Here is a 23,936-nt window from a genome sequence, read left to right on the forward strand (position 1 = left end):
TGGTTATTGAGATTTTCAAAATTGATCAGGAATATGCTATGTTGCCAAATAAAGCACACTAAGAAAAGGTTGGCTGTTCATTTAAAGTTTAATCTTTTGACTAAAGGAGAAAAAAAACAAATTATTTTTTAGACCATGTCCTCGTTCTTAATGGACATCAAGAAAATGCAAATAAGATTTTAGCTTAACATATACATTAATAAAAAGTTTTATGTGCAATAAATTAAATTAATAATGTAGTGGGGAAAATTAAGGAGTACAAAGAAATAATTAAAATATTTCAGGAATATCATAAGTCCTTATTTTCTTCAAAGTGGTGGGGCTCTACATACAAATCTTGATGCTCTTGGTAGAGAAAAGCTGGTTACACTACTGAGACTTAAAGAAATGCAAGATGGTATAAACTCACCATATATCAGAAAAGAACTAGGCATGAATGGCTATCCGGTGGAATTTTATAAAATGTTTTCCACTCCTTGCCATTATTGTTAGCGATGTCAATAGAAACTAGAAAAAATAAAAATCTACCAAAGGCATTCCAACATGCATCAATTGCTGTCTTTCCAACTGAAAAATAAGCTACAAGGTGCATCATACAGACCCATTTCACTTCTGAATGATGAAGTTAAAATACCTGCAAAAGTTTTAGCTAGAGAAGTTGAGAAGGTGCTTCCCTCTGTAATATCACAAGATCAGACTGGATTTATTAAGGACAGATACTTAAAATATCCAATCTTTGGTGTTAGTTTAATGTAATACACTCACCTATAGAGTTCTTACTGTCCTTAGATAAAGAAAAAAAGCCTTTAATAGGGTTGAATGGGGTTACCTATTATCTTAGTTTTCAACTTTGGGTTTGGTTCCAATATATCTCCATAGATTAGTTTATACTAGTCCAGAAGCCTTAGTCCATATTAATAATATGAGTTTGGAATACTTCAGTTAGATTAGAATAGATTGGATTAGATTATAAGAATGTAAAACCAAATAAAGATGTTAATTTTTGTGGTTGACATTCAATGATTATCATTTCATCTACGGAAGCATCCAGAGATAAAGTGGATCATAAGGGAAAGGCTTGAATAGAAAATATTTCTCTGTGCTAATGATATAGGTCATTTAATATCTCACACCCACAATAATCTATACAATTAATATTAATGATTGCTAGGAGAATTTCATACAATCTCTGGATTAAAAATGAATTTGTGTAGTGAATTCTGTGGCATGCCAGACCAGGCTGGATGACTACTTATTGACAGTATCTAATCAGTTTAAATATCTGGGGCATAAATATTACAAAGAAACATAAAGATGCTTTTTAAACATAATTTTAGTAGTATGATGGAAAATCATACAAGATATTAAGAGATAGTCCATGCAGAGTCTCCTTATATACAGTACATCAACAAGTCTTTCTTTAAGGCGTTAGATTAAATTGTAATGTCTTTTATTTTGATCTCAAAAAAATTTTGTGTATCAAAAAGGTGACCCAATCGAGGCCTAAAGCAGAAGGTGGCATGCCACTACCTAACTTTTAATTCTGAAATTGAACTGCAAATATTCACACAATAAAATATTGGAAACTAGCCTAATTACAAGCATCTACAACTGCTTGATTTTCAATGGAAAATATATCCTGTTCTGTATCTTCTTTGTATACTCTGCTCTGTACTCTACTTACTGCTAATTATTGTCAGTTTACTGGCAATCCATTTGTCCATCACTTAGTAAAGATATCGAAACAATGTAGGATGCATTTTAAGGCAGAGAATCTCTTATCTGTTGCTCCAATCCACAATGATCATCTGTTTTACCCTTTTTTAACCAATAATAATAATGCAATATTCAGTCTTTGAAAGACACTCGAGATTCATATACTTAACAAAATCTATATTGATCATTTATTTTCATCTTTTCATCAGTACGTTCCATGTTGAATCATTCAGTTACAAACTTTATCTTCTAAATACAAATTAGAAAGTGATAAGTACCCTAAGTTCTTGTCTATAAGCCGGACTCATGTATTAGCCGGAGACCAAAAATCATACGAATTTTTAAAATAAAATCGTATCATAGATAAGCCGGACTCATGGATAAGCCGAACGTACTATAACCTATAACTAATAGAAGGGAGGGAGGTCAGTGGTCTCACTCGCGCCCATTTAATTTCTTTAAGTGGGGAGAGAGTGTGAGATATTGGCGTCTCTCTCACTCCCCGCATGGCGCGGTTGGAGCGGCCGGAGCGCGTTCTTTCTGCTCTGGGCGTCGCCGAGTCAACACGAGCGCGTAGCGGTCATTTAAATTGTGATTTTATATGTAAGCATATTTAAATATATATCGCGGATTTCTGCGGACAATGGGTCTTTTAATTTCTGGTACATGCTTCCTCAGTTGGTTTGCCCAGTTGATTTCATACAAGGGACGCTATTGGCAGATGGCTGAGAAGCTACCCAACTTACTTTTCTCTTTCTCTCTCTTGCGCTTTCTCTGATCCTGACGTATGGGGATTGAGCAGGGGGGCTGTTTGCACACCTAGACGATACGGACGCTCGTCTAAAAATGCTGAAAGATTATCTTCACGTTGCTATCTTTTGTAAAGCTGATTCCTGAAAAGACATGCTGCACAGTGCTTCGCATACTTAAAAGCTCGAAGGGCACGTATTGATTTTTGACTGAAAAACAAACTCTCCCTCTCTCTCTCTTTGTCTGCTCCTGACGGAGGGGGTGTGAGCTGCCGCCTTCAACAGCTTTGTGCCGCGGTGCTTCGCATACTTAAAAGCCAAACAGACATATTGATTTGTTTGCTTCACTCGTTTGAAGAGGAAGATATGTTTGCATTCTTTTAATTGTGAGACGGAACTGTCATCTCTGTCTTGTCATGGAGCACAGTTTAAACTTTTGAAAAAGAGACAAATGTTTGTTTGCAGTGTTTGAATAACGTTCCTGTCTCTCTACAACCTCCTGTGTTTCTGCGCAAATCTGTGACCCAAGCATGACAATATAAAAATAACCATATAAACATATGGTTTCTACTTCGCGGATATTCTTATTTCGCGGGTGGCTCTGGAACGCAACCCCCGCGATGGATGTATAAGCCGGACTTATGTATAAGCCGATATTCTATTTTTTCATTTTCACAACTTTTTTCCTTAGATAAGCCGCGGCTTATAGACAAGAACTTAGGGTACTAGTGTGATACCTACTAATGTGGATGAAGATTCAAACAACATTTCCAAAGGATGTTAGCCCAGTATAGAAGAGAAAACAACATGACTCAACATAAAGATTATGAATGGGTAGAAAGCCGCCTGTTGTTGTCACTTTCTCTCTGTGTTGCCTGTCAAACTGACAACTCTTATAGTCGAAGAGTTTTGCTGTGAATATGCAGCAGTAGTCACTACTGCATTGGCCTGGTTTAGCGACTGTAGCCTAATCATGTTGGGGCTTTAGGTTTCCTATGTGTGCACCGATTTAACATTATTTTCACTCATCCATTGCACAGCAAGCAAAGCTGCCAGCCATTAGCATTACAGTTTTACACCTTATACACGTGGCCTGAGCATATTTAAAAAAGTAGCTACCACAGTCCTGTTGTTGGCATGTAACAGATATCAGAATAGGCCGGTAAGACTGGTTTTCTTATGTTTAGACTCTTATTTGATATTTTGATTATAATTTTATGGTTCTTTGCCCCTTCTTCTACATGTTTTGCCTTTTTTAACACAGACACACATGAGGAATATTGTATTATGCGACTGCAACTGCTAGCACTAACACTTATTTTGCTCAACTGCAAGAATTCAAATCCACCTTCTGTATCTCAGTGGGAGAATGATGTTCTGTATTATTTCAAATTGGGGGAAAAAAATCAAACTCTCTTTAAGAGGTCCGTTCAGAATTTTTGGGGACCTTAGCGAGAACTCATTAATATGATTCTAAAGTAAGCATGCCTGGCCTCTGCTTAACTTTCTTATTCTACTTGCAGTTTCATATATAGAGAACAATTTTGAATGGGACTCTTTATTCATATTGTTCTCTTTTTTCTTCTTAAGTTGGAGTTGAATGTTATTTTTGGATTATTTTTTAACTTACTGTTTTATTTGCTATCTTATTTGTTTAACTGAATAGTGTTCAAATGTTGTTTCCGATGAACGAAAAATGTTTATATATTACACTGAAATTCTTACATGGACATCTCTCACAGAATAATGACAGTAGTACAGTTCCCACTGCAAACAATTAATACTACACAATACTTTAAATATAACATCAAATGATACATTACATGTAAGAAATAATCGTGAAGCTCTCAGTATGAATTGCTGTTTGGTAACCTTAAGTGCTTTGGATAAATACTGTCCTTGAATGTAGTAATGTGAGTGTTAGTGGTTTCCGAACTAATTGCGAAAACAAAGATGTGAGAAACGAGACTATGTGGGATGGCTGCAGTTGTTTATAATACAGTTTGCTTTTCTAAAGCAGCGTCTGATTTACAGTATATGCCCTGGACAACTGGGAAACTGTGAACCATTAATATTCTTATCCACCTTCACCAACCTCTTTAGTGCTTTGCAGTCCTCGTCTGAACATGTGCAGGACTAGGATGTTCTGTAACTGATGAGGATGGACTCCTCTTTGTACCTGTACAAATTGGTGAGCACAGATGGAGATAATTTGGGTTTTTTCTTGACTTTTATTAAAGTATAAGGTGTTGGGGAGCCTTCTTGATGATATCTATGGATGTGTTGCACCCACATCCGGTCATCAGTGACTCCATGAAGTTTAAATTTGCTTGACCTCTATCCAAAGTTATCCTTGCGATGCGGAATAGAATGTGGTCTGCTTCCTAACAGCTCCCATGTTTTGCTGACATTAAGGGAAAGATTGTTTATTCTGGCACCCCTGTGTCAGAAGACAAATTTCCCAGTAAGCTGTCACATTGTTGTTTTCTTCTGTATGTAAATATCACAGTGAGTTATAAGGTGAAAGATAGCCAAGGTTCACAAGGAAAAGTGGATTAGACAAAAGATACTTTGCAGAAATAGCGTGTAGTATATTCACTTCCTGGAAAGATTTTATTAGCCTTTATGCCAGTGAGACAGAAAAGGAGGTTTGGAGGAAGGGCTTCCTTTAGCAGTATGGTAAGAAAAAAATGGCACAAAATATAATGTATTCAGTGAGGCATGGCGAATCACTGCGTCATTGAGGAATTGTGTTATAACACACAGATATATGGAACAGTGTGTCAGCTGCCAGCCAAATTAATAGGCCTTTGTCCCTTTAGCACAATACGTAGCTATTTAATACCTTAAAAGCCCATTTAAGAGTGTAATTAATATTTAGGGTGACTATTTTAATCGATTGCCCATGAGCCTGAATGAAAGATTAAAACTACTAATGTTTATATCTGAAAAAGCATTAAGATATTGTTTTGTGATGTGTTTGTGATTGCAGCACATATGATAAAAATTACAAAATATCTGATGACACTACACATTTGGTTACATTTCACAGTGGTTGAAATTCCTACTGTGTCTCTTTTGATATCTGAAAATGAGATCAATGTAAAATATGGAAGATACTCCCAGGCCATTCCTGGACCAGAAGAAAAGCTAAGGAAGTTATTAAAAAAGGGTATTTTTTATTAATAATAAAGCACACAAGTGGTTGGAATGAATAGGTAAAATGTACACATTAAAAGCCTAATGACCTCCTGCACATTCCTGTAAAGTTTAATTGATGTGACTTTTTCACTTTCTCTCTGTCTCTGTCTCTGTCAGTCATCATCCATTTTCTTTCTTACCACACGTCTGGCATCTCATCTATCTTCCATTTGCTCTCATGGCTCTAAGCTCAGTTGGCTACTGGTTTTGTGCCAGCTTTTAATCACATCCCAGGGTTACTTCTAGGGATATACACAGAATCACTTCCAACTCCGTCTGACTCCAGGGACCATATTTGCTAGAGCGCTCTGTAGTGGCCCAATGTATACCTGCAACTGAGGCTACGAGCCGACCTAAAGGGCTAGGTGCGGCTGGTAACACCCGGGTAACCTGTTTTTTTTTTTTTTCTTTAGGACACAAAATATACTTTATGTACGCAGTTTTTGCCATGTAATAATGTTAGGGACTTCTTTTAAAATGTCTTACATCTTCCATTGTTATTTTTTTCTTTTGTGTGACATAACACCTCTGAGCAGTGTCCTTGCCAGTGTGGGTTTTTGGCTGATTCTCAGGGCTCTGTCCATCCCTGTTGTTGCCTACACCCTTCTGTGTGTAATTGACACAGCCACCTTCATCCTGTATACTTTCAACATACTTTCAATAATTCAGGTTAATTCTGAAAATCAGTTAGCAATTTTAGAAATACAACATGTTTCTCAAGATGTGTTTTTTCACAGTAATCTGGAAATCGCTTTTACCATCTGTAAGTGACATTATGTTAATAGCACTATTGGATACAGCACCAAAAAATATATGTTAAATACAAATACGTTTATTCCTGTGCAAGGAGAAAAGTTATTTGAAAATGCTACAAAATGTGAAAAAAAATGTGGAAAAGGTTTGTATTGTCTGAATTGCAAGGTAACATTGTGTTGTATCTTATTTTAATGGACTGCATAACGGATATATAAACAAAAGCTGGACGTAGTATAACATATTATAGTATAGCATCCTGATTAGTTTACAATAACAATTATCAGTGAGACTGCAAGTAATATAAGTATTTATCAATGTAACATTTCTAAAAAAGAAGACATGCAGTCTGCCAAAATACTTGTACTAGTATGGCACCATCTCCTTGGTTGGCATCTATTTTGTGACACATCTTACTGAAGCCCTTTAATGGAAACTCGACAAATGAAGGAAGAGTGCAAAGAGAAGCCCCAAAAGCTGAAAGTACTCTCATAACATAGCATAAACAGAAATGTCACTAGTTTATCTATTGTGAGGAGAAAATAAGATGCTAATGGATAAAGTGTTGGGGTCCCCAGGGAGATCCTTTTAAGTCCAAAACAGTACTAAATAAGGTTAAGAAAAGAAAACAAAAAACCTTAATGACAAAATGTTCAGTGATTGTCAGCAGTTGTTTTTGAATGCTCCTGTGGGCAGTCTTGCTTTGACAGTCACAGTCCTTGGAGTGAACTCTGACTTCTCGTCATATGATTTATTTTGTAGCCAGTCCTTCGGAAGGAAGCTAGGTTTTCTATGGCAAACCAGAAACAATGTCACTTGTCTTCGAAGGGCTCTTTCTCCACCCTTGGGCAAAAAGAGGAAGAAAGCTTAGTAGCTATGTCACATTCTTAATTGTCCCCTAGTTGACCTTGTGAGTTAAGTCTTCCACGTGCTCCCATATGATCTAGGGTAGCATAGTGTTGCAGTGATTAAGTCTGCTGCCTGACAAGCCCAGTGTCCTAGCACTGCTGGGGTAAAGTGTGCTCTTTTTCCTCCTGCATTCTAAAGACAAGTGTGTGTGTTAAGTTAATGAACAAACTTTAAGTATTCTAGTATGAGTGAAGGTGGCATTGTGTGAGTGTGCCTTGGGATTGTCTAGGGCTCCCTTCCAGATCAGGTCTTTTTTACATTTCCATGCTTTTTCTTCTAGGAGGTATAGTCAAGGGTAAATGCTCTTCTAGTTATTCAGAATAGTGGTAAAATCATGAAAAATGAGTTTTATGTAGTGCTCTTCTGTTTACTTTCTAAACAAAAAGAAGAAGAACAACATTTATTTATAGTGCACATTTTCATACAAATGATGTAGCTCAATGTGCATTATGAGATGAAGAAAGAAAAAAGAAAAAATATAAAAATTAGGCAATACCAATTAACAAAGAATAAAGTAAGGTCTGATGGCCAGGGAGGACCAAAAAAACTCAAGAGGGCTGGAGGAAAAAAAAAAAAATCTGCAGGGGTTCCAAGGCCATGAGACCACCCAGCCCCCACTGAGCAACTCCTTACATGAGTTTCCAGTTTTTCCATGAATGAAACATGGAGGAGAAAGTTGATCCAAGCCACCAAAAGAGACAAAGGACCAACATTTGTTATAAACTATAGAAACACATATCTTTGTAGGTAGCCCTTCAAATCTGATGATTACACAGTCTTTTTAACAAACAATGTTTATGTTCTACTTACATGGAAATCAGATTTTAAAAGGGCAAATACTTATATGTCAGTGAGTCCGCACTGATGGAAAACAGCACACTAGATTTCTAATTAATGAGTTATACAATGAAACCTGTTACTTGTTAGTATACAAAACTTAACATACAGTAACTGTGATGTGATTAAATTGTTTGTGACTAGCAAAATGAACCAGAAATTTAAAACCACATTTAACTCCTTATGTTTACATATATCGTGGCAGGAACTTAACTCCTTCAAGCTTACTGTGACTTAAGTATAGATGAAACATGGATTTTGTTAACCATAATAGTATAAAATTTCCAATTTCACAAGTAGATAATTAAATCAATTTTTTATAAAGACTAATCTGAAATATACAGTATGCATATACAGCCATATGAAAAAGTTTGGGAACCCCTCTTAATTCTTTGGATTTTTGTTTATCATTGGCTGAGCTTTCAAAGTAGCAACTTCCTTTTAATATACAACACGCTTTATGGAAACAGTAGTATTTCAGCAGTGACATTAAGTTTATCGGATTAACAGAAAATATGCAATATGCATCATAACAAAATTAGACAGGGTGCATAAATTTGGGCACCGCAACAGGGGTATTACATTAATACTTAGTTGCGCCTCCTTTTGCAAGTATAACAGCCTCAAGCCTTTGATGAGTGTCTGGATTCTGGAGGGAGGTATTTTTGACCATTCTTCCATACAAAATCTCTCCAGTTCAGTTAAGTTTGAATGCTGCCGAGCATGGACAGCCTGCTTCAAATCAACCCATAGATTTTCGATGATATTTAAGTCAGGGGACTGTGATGGCCATTCCAGAACATTGTACTTCTCCCTCTGCGTGAAAGCCTTTGTAGATTTGAAACTGTGTTTTGGGTCATTGTCTTGTTGGAATATCCAACCCCTGCGTAACTTCAACTTTGTGACTGATGCTTGAACATTATTAGAAGAATTTGTTGATATTGGGTTGAATTCATCCGACACTTGACTTTAACAAGGCCCCCAGTCCCTGAACTAGCCACTGTCATAGACGCCCAGGGACATTGCCCTGCCGGGACGCCGGAAGAAGCAGGGGACCGGAAATGGGACAATATTTTCCCTGGAGCGCAGGTGGGCGGCCTCCCTGGAATGCATGGGGGTCACGGAGCTGCAAAGCTCAACCCTCTGCGAAGACGAAGTCACCGCCAGGGGGCACCCAGACATGGTTGGAACCCTGGATGGCAGCACTTCCGCCATACCAGGAAGTGCTGCCAGACGAAATTCCAAGGACACCCGGAGTGCTTCTGAGTGCCCTCCTGACACTTCAGCCACACCAGGAAGTGACGTCAGATGGAGCACCTGGAGCCCATCCGGGTTATTATAAAAGGGGCCGCCTCCCTCCAGAAGCTGACATGGAGTTGGGAGGAAGGAGACGAAGCTTGTGAGGAGGGGGAGTGGAGGTCATTGAGAATAGAAAGAGACTGAGACTGAGGAAGTGACTGAGACTATTGATATTGTGGTGCTGTGAAGTGAATAAACATGTGCATTTTGGACATTCTGGCGTATGTCTGTCTGTGTCTGGGGGCATGCTTTTTACACCACACAGCCCCACAGCATGATGGAACCTCCACCAAATTTGACAGTAAGTAGCAGGTGTTTTTCTTGGAATGCGGTGTTCTTCTTCCGCCATGCAAAGCGCTTTTTGTTATGACCAACTAACTCAATTTTTGTCCCATCAGTCCAAAGCACTTTATTCCAAAATGAATCTGGCTTGTCTAAATGAGCATTTGTATACAACAAGCGACTCTGTTTGTGGCGTGCGTGCAGAAAGGGCTTCTTTCTCATTACCCTGCCATACAGATGTTCTTTGTGCAAGTTGCACTGAATTATAGAACGATGTACAGATACACCATCTGCAGCAAGATGTTCTTGCAGGTCTTTGGAGGTGATCTGTGGGTTGTCTGTAACCATTCTCACAATCCTGCGCATATGCCGCTCCTGTATTTTTCTTGGCCTGCCAGACCTGGGTTTAACAGCAACTGTGCCTGTGGCCTTCCGTTTCCTGATTACATTCCTTACAGTTGAAACTGACAGTTTAAACCTCTGAGATAGCTTTTTGTAGCCTTCCCCTAAACCATGATACTGAACAATCTTTGTTTTCAGATCTTTTGAGAGTTACTTTGAGGATCCCATGCTGTCACTCTTCAGAGGAGAGTCAAAGGGAAGCACAACTTGCAATTGACCACCTTAAATACCTTTTCTCATGATTGGACACACCTGTCTATGAAGTTCAAGGCTTAATGAGCTAATCCAACCAATTTGGTGTTGCAAGTAATCAGTATTGAGCAGTTACGTGCATTCAAATCAGCAAAATTGTAAGGGGACCCAAATTTTTGCACAGCCAGTTTTTCAGATTTGATTTAATTTCATACAACTAAATACTGCTTCACTATAAATCTTTTCAGAAAACACCCCAGTACTCAGATGTTCCTAGGAAATGAAAGACATACCACTGTTATCTTTTTTGTTGAAAGCTGAGTAAATTATTATGCAGGCAGAGAGGGGTTCCCAAACCTTTTCATATGACTGTATATATTGTAAAAGAGGCGTTATATTGCGCCCGACCCGGCACAGAGTGATACCGAGGCACGTGTAAAATAAAACAAATATTTATTTTTCTACACCAGTGGGGCACATCTTCCCTGTGAACCCCACAGGCACAACACAGTCCCAAAAGTACAATCCACCAACACAAAACTCCCTTCTGGCACCACCATTCCTCCTGTCTAGCTTCGTCCTCCTCCTCCTGACTCTGGCCACTGAATGGTGGTTGTTGGCCCCTTTTATAGCCCACCCGGAAGCACTCCAGGTGCTTGATCACCTGTTTCCAGTTGCACTTCCAGGTAGAGCTGAGGATTCGTCCAGCCAGGCTCCGGGCCCCATGCAGCACCCCCTGGCGGCCACTCCAGATCCCAACAGGGCTGTGGAGAACTCCATCTCCCATGGAGCCCTGCGGGAAGCTGAGGCACCGCTCCATCCCAGGGGGGTGGCCATCCAGCGTCCAGGGGGAGGTATTGCACTGTCCAGGGCTGCTCCCCCTGAATATACAGTGAATGGGCGTCCTGGCCACGCATAGGACCCGGCCATCCGCCACTATATATATATATATGTATATACAGTGATCCCTCACTATATCGCGCTTCGCCTTTCGCGGCTTCACTCTATCGCGGATTTTATATGTAAGCATATTTAAATATATATCGCGGATTTTTTGCTGGTTCGCGGATTTCTGCGGACAATGGGTCTTTTAATTTCTGGTACATGCTTCCTCAGTTGGTTTGCCCAGTTGATTTCATACAAGGGACGCTATTGGCAGATGGCTGAGAAGCTACCCGGCTTACTTTTCTGTCTCTCTTGCGCTGACTTTCTCTGATACTGACGTAGGGGGATTGAGCAGGGGGGCTGTTCGCACACCTAGACGATAAGGACGCTCGTCTAAAAATGCTGAAAGATTATCTTCACGTTGCTATCTTTTGTGCAGCTGCACGGTGCTTCGCATACTTAAAAGCTCGAAGGGCACGTATTGATTTTTGATTGAAAAACAAACTCTGTCTCTCTCCCTGCTGCTGACGGAGGGGGTGTGAGCTGCCGCCTTCAACAGCTTTGTGCCGCAGTGCTTCGCATACTTAAAAGCAAACAGCCCTACTGATTTGTTTGCTTTCCTCTGTCTTTCTGATGGCGGCACGGTGGCGCAGTGGATAGCGCTGCTGCTTCGCAGTTGGGAGACCTGGGGACCCGGGTTCACTTCCCGGGTCCTCCCTGCGTGGAGTTTGCATGTTCTCCCCGTGTCTGCGTGGGTTTCCTCCGGGCGCTCCGGTTTCCTCCCACAGTCCAAAGACATGCAGGTTAGGTGGATTGGCGATTCTAAATTGGCCCTAGTGTGTGCTTGGTGTGTGGGTGTGTTTGTGTGTGTCCTGTGGTGGGTTGGCACCCTGTCCAGGATTGGTTCCCTGCCTTGTGCCCTGTGTTGGCTGGGATTGGCTCCAGCAGACCCCCGTGACCCTGTGTTCGGATTCAGCGGGTTGGAAAATGGATGGATGGATGGATGTCTTTCTGATAGACTCTGCTCCTGACGCGCATTCCTTTGAAGAGGAAAATATGTTTGCATTCTTTTAATTGTGAGACGGAACTGTCATCTCTGTCTTGTCATGGAGCACAGTTTAAACTTTTGAAAAAGAGACAAATGTTTGTTTGCAGTGTTTGAATAACGTTCCTGTCTCTCTACAACCTCCTGTGTTTCTGCGCAAATCTGTGACCCAAGCATGACATTATAAAAATAACCATATAAACATATGGTTTCTACTTCACGGATTTTCTTATTTCGCAGGTGGCTCTGGAACGCAACCCCCGCGATGGAGGAGGGATTACTGTATATGTATATGTATATATATGTGTATATATATATATATATATATATATATATATATATATATGTATATGTATATGCATATGTATATGCATATATGTATATATATATATGTATATGTATCTGCATATATATATATATTTATATATATATATATATATATATATATATATATATATATATATATATCAGATATGGTAAATTATAAAATGACAGCTTATTTACTTTATCAATTCTATATTAAAACATACTGTCTTCTGTCAAGGACTGAGTGAGCCAACGTTCATAATTATGAAAGGATTTTTTCTTGAAAAGTTATAACGTTTGTCCAGTTCTGATGTTTTGATAGTGAAGTGCTTTTCAACAATACTTCTTACATTGCTAAAATCAACTTTTGGAAGTGAAAGAAAAGCAGCATAATAAACATTGCTGGGAGATAGGAAGCCAGTCTACTTGTTGCATCACTTCCAGATATTGTGAAAAGGGTGCATTCCATTGAGCCTTATCTATTCCTTCCTATTTTGGCACATTACCCAAAAATGTGTACAAGTACAGAAAAGGAATGGAATTTCTGTATGCTAATAACAATTCATTTGCTTCCCTATGCAGGCCTGATGTCCTTAAGATGTTTAGTTCAGCTGGGACAATTCAAGACTATGTGGTTGCTATGCTATGTAACCAGGAAAGACCGCTGATGTCTGTACAAAATGCAGCCAGCTGGGGTTACTTTAATACTCAGAAAAGGAAATGGAATCTGGAAATGTGAGTATGTGCTAGCTGTGCATATGATGTAATTAGAGGACAGTGAGAGGCTGGGTTATTAAATAACCATGTTTAACGACCTGACACTGGAGTCCTAATCATTGGATGCAGTATGGGTGGGTTTCTTTTATGACAGCTGGATCTTTATATGTGTTTAAGTATCAATGAATGTTTAATTGTTTTCTGCAGTTTATTGGTATTGCAATGTATTTTCTACTAAGATAATGTTCTGAGAGGGGAGTGCAGCAGACTTACATACACAATGTACATACAGTGAACATAAGGATTAGTTACTCTCAGATGCTAATGTGATAAAATGTCTTCAGTGTCAAAGACTTAAAATACTATGAAGTTATTCATGCAAAAATTAAATGCAATACAATGTGTAACATACACTGGATTGCAGTGCATTTTCTTGTCATGCATTCAATTTTTTCATGCCATTATTAAAAAAAATCTATCAGATAATTGATTTAAGCACATCACATTTCATTCCATGACCATTCATTAATCATGCCAAAATTAAATTAAATCAGAAGAGTAATTGACATCAAGAGGTCATACAAGGTTCATCAATACATCCGGCGCCGCCAAGAGTGGCAGCCTTTTCAGCAGCTCCGTGTCTGACTGTATGTGTATGTGTACTTTTCTACTTTTATTTTTCTATTTTTATTTATTGATCACTCCTTGTGAATTTCCCATTGGGATTAATAAAGTATCTATCTATCTATCTATCTATCTATCTATCTATCTATCTATCTATCAAAAGTAGGGGTAAGAGAGGTTCAATCACAACTGTATGTTCAGTGTCAAGAGATTCATACATGTGTTGTTTTTACATGTATGTTGGTCCTTATCATGGAATGCCATCGCCAACTTTTCCTAACCTGTGTCATCTTTTTCACACCCTTTTATATTCTATTCTCTTTAATATTGACCAGCAGTATCATTCTTTTCAATGATATTTCTTAGCAGTCTGTCCAGAGGTACATGATCTAAAATAAATAAATATTACAGCAAAATACATAAATGTTTTACATTATCTTAAATAAGTAAATATTATTTTTTACCCTGTATTGCACTATTAGCAAAAAGACTAGCTCTTAATAACATGGAACTACTCACTCCACTAGTAGGTGGACCAGCTTCGTTTACTGTTGGCAGTGCTTTTATTAGTCCGCTGCTTATTAAAAGCAAAAGAAGGAAGTTAACAATGTCACTCATGTCCATTTTACTCTTTCAGGATCAACATCTATCGTTTGTTCAGCAAAGAGCTAATAAAAAAGAAATAATTAATTAAATATAATATCTGGCCATCACAAATAGTGAAAATTAAAAGTTATGAAGAACTCAAACTCTGTGATCACATTAACATAGACAAATGTGTCCCTGTAGTCAGTACTTGCAAAGTTAAAATTGATAACAAACTACACCTTAAAAAGTAAACCACACAGATAATTAGCAACAAACATTAATCTGCTTAACCTAAGAGTAAACTTCTTCCACAAGAGCAGAATTACACCTCTTACCATTTTTTTGGAAAAAACCTTTGTCCTACCTCATGATGCTGATTGATCATCCTATTTTGTTTAGCTGTGTCACAATTAATGTACAGTTGTGGAAAGAAATGCAATGCACTCTATGCAGATTCCTATTGACATGTAACAATAATAATAATACATTTTGTTTGTATAGCACCTTTCTCATGCTCAAGAAGCTTCACAGAGTCTCAGAAATAAACAACAGGTATGTGTAAGATTGGATACAAGTGTTTCCTGACTAGAACACTAAAACATACTGTAGATACAGGATACACAAAGCACTAAATAGAGTAAAAGACAATAAACCAGAGTAAAATACTAAATTCAGTACTAAAAGAAAAGCCTAAACAAATAACATAATTTGTGACATAACACACATACAAATTATACTAAGCATCTGGACAGAGTGGAGGACTGAACGAGAGGGCAGAATGTTAGGTTAAGTTAAATGCCTTCCTGGACAGATGAGTTTTAAATTGTTTTTTTAAATTGGAATCAGCTGATCTAATTAATTTCAGGTAGTCATTCCAAAGTCTGGGCGCTATACAGCTAAAGGCCCTGCCACCCATAGAGTGCAGGTTAGTGTGAGGCACAACAGGATTGCCAGAATCAGAGGACCTTAGTGGGCAAACAGGAGCATAGTGATGGAGAAAGTCACTGATGTAGTCTGGTGAAAGGTCATTTAAAGCTTTGTAGGTTAATAACAGAATTTTAAATTTAATCCTGTAAGACACAGGGAGCCAGTGGAGGAGAAGCAGGAAGGGTGTTATGTGCTCAATGTTGCTGGTCCGTGTTAGGACTCTTGCAACAAAGTTTTGAATCAGCGGGAGCTGTGACATAAGATTAGATTCAACTCCTGCCAGTAGGGAGTTACAATAATAGATGCAGGAAGTGATAAAAACTTGCACAAGTTTCTCAGCATTAAAAATGGAGAGGAATGGGCGAACACGGGATATGTTACAGAGGTGAAAGTAGGAAAGTTTTTTAATGTGGTTTATGTGGGTGGAATAAGAAATGGGGGAATCAAAAATGACACCAAGATTCCTTGCATTAGAAGAAGGTCTGATGAGATCACCGTCAAGAAGAAGCTGATTTTCTTAAGTTGCACTTTAGTCCCAATTTGCAGGAGTTCAGTTTTGTTGCAGTTTAATTTTAAAGAGTTCTGCTCCATCCAGGTTTTAATTTCACTGAAGCAAGTTGTGAGTTGAGAAAGCCCTGATGAAGTTTTACTTTTTTAACATTGAAAGTTGAGTATCATCTGCATGAAAATGATAAACCAGTCCATAGCGAATGATATGGCCAAGGGGAAGCATATACTGTAGATACCGAAGAGCTGAGGGCCGACGACAGAGCCCCGAGGAACTCCTTCTGTGACCGACGCTAATTGCTGTTAATTGCTGTTTCCAAGACTAACAAACTCTTCCCTGTCAGTCAGATAGGAATTAAATCACTGGAGGGCAGTGCCAGAGATAACCAGCATGTTCTCCATTCTGGAAAGTAGAATGTCATGTCTGACAGAGTCAAACGCTACACTAAAATCTAACAGAATTAATTTGCTGGTTTGTCCAGAGTCTGCTGCCATAAGCAAATCATTGGTTACCCGAAACAGAGCAGTTTCACAGCTGTGCTGCGCTCCTGAAACCAGACTGAAAGAGTTCCATCAAATTATTAGAAGTTAAGTAATTGATAAGTTGGGAGGCTACAACACGCTCAAGAACATTTAACAGAAAAGGTAACTGAGAGATTGGCCGAAAATTGTTAAGATTGTCAGCGTCAAGACCAGACTTTTTTAACACTGGGGTTACAGAAACAATTTTAAAAGTGGCTAGCGCAAAGCCAGTGTCAAGGGATGTATTTATTATTGTTGTAACAGTTGGGATTATGGCATGAAAGCATGATTTAAGAAGTGTGGTGGGGATGGGGTCCAGTACACAGGTAGTCAACCTCATCTTACAAAGCAGGTCATTAACAAATGCAGATGTGACTGGTGAAAATGTAAAAAAAAAAAAAAGCTGGATGGTATGGGAAGACAGGGAAAGATTTATGTTAGTTAAATTATTTAGATCCTTAATATTATTGTGGAAAAAGTGGAGGAATTAGTTTGGTTTGCTCTTAGTTAAGGCATGCTCAGTGTGTGATCTGATGGACATGAATTAAAATGTATTATGCCTTAGAACTGCATTTCAAATTGGCATATATACTGTATGTTGTTTTCAATTATGACACACAAAACTCTTCCAAAATAAATGTGTGACATGAATGTTCATTGCATTTCTGTGTATTTAACATGTTGAACTGCATTTTATTTTGTCACAGATAAACCTTTATAGGAAACACCCATACAAGAACATGGAGAAATATTAAATCTATCAGTAGGCTTTTGTAATCTTTTGTACATGATGTGATTCTGAGCACGTTTGATGAGGATTTATGCATAGGCAGCGTTCACCTTTGCTGTATAAAACCTTCTTTCATACATCTATTATCAAATCACATTAGTTCAGTTCATGGTGAAGTTGGCAGGAGCCTTCTCTGGGTAGCATCTTTTACAAAGCAGCAACCAACCCTGGAGAAGGTGAGCTATACAGTAGCTTTAGTTACCTCTTAACTACTATAATTAATTGCCACTTGAGTATGCAAAGGAAAGTAGAAAATGCTGTAACCAGTGAGGGCTAAATCTATAGTGAGAATGGATGTCTCATTGCATGATTTATCTTTAACTCAGAGCTAAACCCTGTGGTTTAAAAATACAAAAATAAAAAATATGCACCAGGTTTATCTGTGCAGATGTTTGACCAGGGAAGGGCATTTCACCAAACAGAAGAAATTGTCCAAGATTTAAAAACTGTTCTCAAAGTTAATGTGTTAGCATGTGAACAATTATCCTGCAAAAAAATCAAACAAGTGTGAATTTAGCAAATTTACTAAACCACATTTTCAGTTAGCTCATTAATCAAATATAAATATTGTAAATAGATTTTTTTAATGCTGCTTCCCAAATTATGGTGGTTAGTTTCAGTACTCATTTAAATTATGAGATTTTCCATGTAAGAAACATTCAAATTGTCAGCATTTGTGGTATTTTTGTGCTTTCTTCAAGTTTGAGGGATTCTGACTTTCCAGTATATCTGCTCCCTGAAGTGGTGGAATCTGGTAGCATTACAGGAAAGACCTGTAGGGAATGGCATGGAGTGCCTGTCGAAGTTGACGTTGGTGTGGCACTTGGGGATTTTCAGTGTTCTGTCTACTCATGCATGAGAGACAAGACAGATGCAGGTATGTTAACTTTTGGCATTTAAAGCATTTAGGAAATATCCTAGGAAGAAACCTCCCTGCAGACACTTAGACATGGATGCCCTTCATCTGACTGGAAAAGGAATTTGTCATCATAGTTGCCTAATGGCACATATTCTTCCTTAATGGTCTTTCATATTGTTCTGAATATTAACAAATGAGTGAAGTAAATGAAAGCCAGTAGAAACAGTAATTGGTTTCTAATTAATATATTAGTTGGAATTAATTCCTGCAGTCACAAGTCCCCAACTCACTGCAAAATATTCTCAAGCTGCTACCTTCAGTCATTTATGTAAAATAACTGATTCTATACATATATTTGCATTTTTGGTTTGAAAGTGGAGTTTTCTAGCATGTGTGTATGAATTTACTCTAAACCACCATCTAGGTGTGATTTTGTGTGTAAACTGAAGAAATTATTTAAACTAAAAATGAGTATCAGACTTTTTATATTCTTCAAAATTTTATGCTACATTTTAAGTTTACCTTTTAAATGTGTTTATTTAGGTTAAATAGAGTTTAGTCATTCATAGCCTACTACTACTAATAAAATGGCAGCACTTATGGTAAATTAGAGAATGTTCAATTTTGTTTACCTTGTTTTGTGTATGGATGTAACACCAAGAGAAATATTTAGTTGCTGTGTTGCCTGGCAGCAACGCTTAAGTTCAAGAAAGATAAACATTGCAAAATCAAAAAGTAACCACTCAAGTGCATTACATGGCTTATTGATGCTAGATTTTTATATCACACTAAACTATTAAACCCATTGTCCTGTTTGCCTTGTTAATGTTTTCTTTGCCTTTGCTTAGATACGGTTTGAGGTGTGTTGTGCCCACTATTACTTTTTTTTTGTCTTTAGCACTAACCCCAAACCTTACACTTTAATTATTCTTCTATTTTTCATCCTACTTTGCATTGACATTTATTTTCCATATACAGGATTAGCCTGGACACACATTGTGCGGCATATTAAATTATATTTCTTTCATTATCAATTTAGCAGTCCCCACATTTCCAAATATAATTCCTGATTATGTGCTCTTTGATTAAACTAATAACAATGTTTGCTTTTAGTTTTATTATATTAGTCTATTGTTTTAACAGTGTTAAAACAGCAAAATTCTAAATTATTTTAAGCCAATAACAACATTTATTTTCATTTAGTATTCTTTTTAAATAATGTTAAAATAACAACATATGTCAAATATTCTAGTGCATTGTGTTCAATAATGTACTACATAATTATTGAATTATGTAAGTTTTGATATGTCCATTATAAGCAAACAGTGGTGATGCTACATATTGTTAGCCTTTAATCAATCATTTTCATGGTTAAAGTTTGAGTTACAATTAAAATTAGAATTAGAGTTGTTTACGTACAGTAGTTTAACTAAGATGTTGTGTCCTTAAAATTAGCCACAAACATTCAGGGTGTCTTACTAAGTTACAGTGTTGATTATCTGAAATTTTAACCAGTGTATTTAAGAGACACATTCATCCCATTTAAATTCAAAAGATGCCATTACTACCTATTTACTGGAGGCAATAAATAAACTTTTTAAGTGGTGCTTTAGTACATTCAAAAATACAGAGACAAATGTGAGTAAGATGGTAACATCCCAGCAAATTAGCAATTTCCAGCCATGTTTTACTATTTGATGCCTGCTGTTGGTAACAACAATGACCTTGCTTTTTGACACATACTGTAGATAACATACTGGAAAACAATTATTTAGCCTTTTGAAAGATAACATTGACTTTCAGTTGCTATTAGAAAGTGTTGCTTTCTCACATTGCAGTCATAGCTCTACCCCATCAATGACAAAACAAAAGAATAAAATATCTACCCAGCCATCATTTTTATGAATCCGTTTATTCTGTTTCAGGGCCGTGGGGTTTTGGAGCTCATTCATTTCATTCATAACAAAGGACAACCTTGGGTGAATGTCTGTAAAAATAATATTATTAAATCAGAGTTTTTTTTTTTTTTTTTTAATGGCTGGTTAGTGTTTTACTTTTATTGTATCACACAGATACTCCAAGTACTTTCTACTACATTAGTACATTATGCATGCTTGCAGTGTCTTAAGTTCTACCTTATAATCTCATTACTAAAATTGTGCTTTTTTTCAAATGTTTGTGGAGTAAAGTGTATTAAATGTTTGATTTCCCTCCACTGAGTCACAGTGAGACCCAAAATTTTCAAATGGAAAACACATGGAGCAGTAGTGAATCTTTCCACGAGTGGCTAACCTGCCAAAATTACTTCCAAGTGTGCAGCATAAAATGATTCAGTAAGTTACAAAGGATTCTTTAAAACCGCCAAGTTTAAGACTTTTATTCACTCTGTAAAGATCAGTGTTCAGGACAACCTGTATACAATCAGAAAGACCCTGGAGTCATTGGGGAGCAGAAACCACAGATAAAGAAGAAAACCAGAAATGCTCTTCCCTCACCTGGTGATACCCAGAAACTGAAGCATGGTTGGATTAAAGAGTAAGATATTAATACAAAAAAACAAAAGCAAGTCCTGATCAGTCCACATCACAGTTGTTTCATAGAAGCAAAATGAAAGTTTTAAAATAATCTAGATAAAGTTTAGATCTAAACCCAATAGGGATGCAGCGGTGGAACCCAAAATGAGCAGTTCATGGTCTAAAATCTATTAGTGTTTCTAAATGAAAGCTATTCTGCTAGAAAGAGTGGGATAAAATTCCTCCACAGCAATTGGAAAGACTGGTATTGAATTACTTTAGGGATTTGGTTATAGGTATTACAGCTGAAGGAGGAACATCTAGTTATGGGTACAATTACTTTTTCACACAGTGTGTTGATAATATTTTTCATTCAATTAAAAAATATATTACTTGTTCATTTGGGTTATTTATTTAATATTTGAAGACATGAAAAAAATCACGTCAGAATACAGGAAATCAGAAAGGGCTAAATATGTTTCACAGAACTGAAGCAGTGATGAAAATATACTTTTTTAAAAATATTCTCAGAAGAAGTGGCAAATGATACAGTACAATGCAATACAGCTTTTTTGTATACCACTCTTCCGTGAATGCAGGTGCAGAGATCTTTGAACAATCCTCTGTTAAAATACAAGTTTACAATAAAATAATTACTAAATAAAGAATTAGTACACATAAAAATAAATATTAGTTAAAACACATGAAAAACAAGGTAGAAACTGGTTTCGCATAAATGGAAACCAACAATATCTTTCCATTAATTAATTAATTGATTAATTATGGGCAGTTGACAACAAAATAAATTTGAAATTGTAAAAGAGAAAGTCATAAACAAACTCAGACACAGTTGATGTCCTGGAGACCTCGGCCAACTTGGCCACCTACCTTCTATTTTGGGCATTCTATAGTTCAGTCAGTGCTGGCCAACCAATATGATGACAGGATCTTTCCATCTGACGATTCCAATGCTCCTTTATCCTTTATCCAGAATGACTTATCCATATGCAGGAGAGTAAATTGGCAACAGAGCAGTGACATCAAGTGCCACATCCAGATACACAGAAGAGAAACAGAATAAAGGAGGGTTAGTAATGGTTTAGAAATATTGTTGTATTTAAATTTCTGTACAAATGAATAACAAACCGAAATGCAGTATATCCATTCAATCAGCTGGTCTATTCAGGTACGCTAGACTAAAGTAGTTGAGTCTTCATCCTGCATTTAAAAGCTGAGACTGAAGGGGTACCTCCTATATTAGCAGGCAAATGATTCCACAACTTTTGGGGCCCTGTAACTAAAAGCTTTACCTCCTTCTGTTATTTTATTAATCCTTGGAATCATATGTAGGCTAGCACCTTGAGATCTCAATGTGCTCTCTGATTTGTAACTGGTGATAAGTTCCTATAAATAACTAGGGCCTTGGACATTTAAGGCTTTATATTTTTGAAGGAGAATTTTGAAATAAGCCCTAAACATGAGTGAGAGCCAGTGTAAGGACTGGAGAACTGGTGTTATATACAATGTACAGTATATGTTTGTAAATTAAAAACTATCTGATAGACAACCAAATATCTTTCCCCAAGAATGTCTTAATTTAGTACAGTCTCAGAATAATTGGACTTTTGAGGCAAGAGGTACATGGTAAAGGAATATAAGCTTATGATAATATCATTTGGGATGTGCAGAGTCTAGATCAAATTAAATCACAAATAATGAATCCTTGATTAGTTAATGGGCACCAATTCATAGTTTAAAATTTTGTTTTGATAGAAATTAATTTTTACTCATTCACCCATCTGTTTTTTGATCCCACTTTATACAAATTCAGGATCAATGGGGTCCAGAATATTTGGTGCAAACCAGGAACCTACTCTGGACTGGGTACCAGTCTATTGCTGGACACTCTCATGCACACACACCTGGTCAATCAAACTGATCCAATCTAGAAATGCTGTAAGTTGCATGGCTTTAGAATATGAGGAGGAAAGGCATAGGAAAAGAGTCACAGGCCATGGACTGAAGAAGCAATGCTAACCACAATGTCAGCTATATAGCCCTAGCATAATATGTGTTAAGTAAAAATCAGTATGTCAATGTGATTCGTGTTATAAACAGAAAAAAATCCACAGTGAGAGTGACCTGTTAAGATAGCTAACCCAGTGTTCTGAAGGTGTGAGGCACTGAATTTTATATTTTTCTGAATCAATTCTGTACTCTGCACTATCTGTGCTGTGCTACATTGCAGGTTTCGCAGGCAGAGGCTTGATACCCTGTTGGTTAAAAAACAATGGAGTTTGTGTTGTCTGCATTTTTGTTTTTTCTCTTCTCATTTTATGTTAATATAATACTTCATATTTAATAAATATGGAGGCACTTCAGCATGTCACATACTTGTAGATCTAAGTCACCATTGTAACATATGTGTGTAATGAATGCTATGTACATAGTGCATTATTTTTATCTCCATCACTACATTTCTGTTTATAGTTTCAAGTTACATTTTGTTTTATTTTAATCTTTAATACTCTTGTACTGTTATTGTACTACTAGAATTTTTTTTAATAGTCTTCCTGCTTGAAGCATCACCATCTGCAACAAATTTGAAATGCTTCTACCACGGTTCAGACCAAAAGGCATGAGCACATCTCTGTTCATTTGACTTAAGTGCTTTGAGCTCTGTGCTGCATGAATAGATTATGTTCAAAATTCTACTTCTGCCTTACAAAGATATTCATTTAAGCACCCCAGAATACCTGTCTTATCAACTTTCCAGAAAATTGTGGTCCTGATTACTGAATTGTCCTGTTAGAGGATGTTTCTTTCTTTAATAAGATGTTAAATTTCAACCACACAGCTTGGTCTTATTAATATTCTTTTAAAGCTTGTTTTGTTACTCTCTGTTAACACTCCTTTAATGTTGTGGCTCCTACGCTTTACAAACAGTTGCTCTGTTTGTAAAGCGCCATTGCTAGACCTATTTGTTTCTTACTTACGGACTCACTTCTTCTCTCTTGCATTTCAATCATCTTGATTGCAACTGTATTTTTACACCACCCCTCTGTAATAACTTTTACTAGTCTAGATTTCACCACACTTTCTTTAAGGTTGTTTATCTTCTTTTTCACTCTACTTTTTTTTTAATTTGATAAAAAAAGTATTGGATATAATATATGCAATTGTGATGCAAAATATGTAAATGATAGTAAAATTATTAGTAACCATTTAGTCATAAACAAAAACATACAGGAACCAAAAATTGTAATTATGAAACACTTATTTAATCTATGCATGATCTAAGATTCAATAAATA

General features: G+C 37.1%; 1 protein-coding gene across 3 annotated transcripts in view; it reads left to right on the forward strand.

Moving 5' to 3' along the window:
- The window catches only part of shpk (sedoheptulokinase), a 56,883-nt gene that overhangs the window by 27,172 nt on the left and 5,775 nt on the right, over positions 1 to 23,936 (forward strand). For all 3 annotated transcript variants that reach the window (XM_051931069.1, XM_051931068.1, XM_051931070.1), the window contains exons 5-6: positions 13,159 to 13,311; positions 17,953 to 18,128. In XM_051931069.1, coding sequence (XP_051787029.1) covers positions 13,159 to 13,311; positions 17,953 to 18,128 — 329 coding nt within the window. The remainder of the gene's footprint in view (positions 1 to 13,158; positions 13,312 to 17,952; positions 18,129 to 23,936) is intronic.

This window comes from Erpetoichthys calabaricus, chromosome 8 (genome assembly GCF_900747795.2).
Source record: "Erpetoichthys calabaricus chromosome 8, fErpCal1.3, whole genome shotgun sequence".
NCBI classification, from domain to species: domain Eukaryota; kingdom Metazoa; phylum Chordata; class Cladistia; order Polypteriformes; family Polypteridae; genus Erpetoichthys; species Erpetoichthys calabaricus.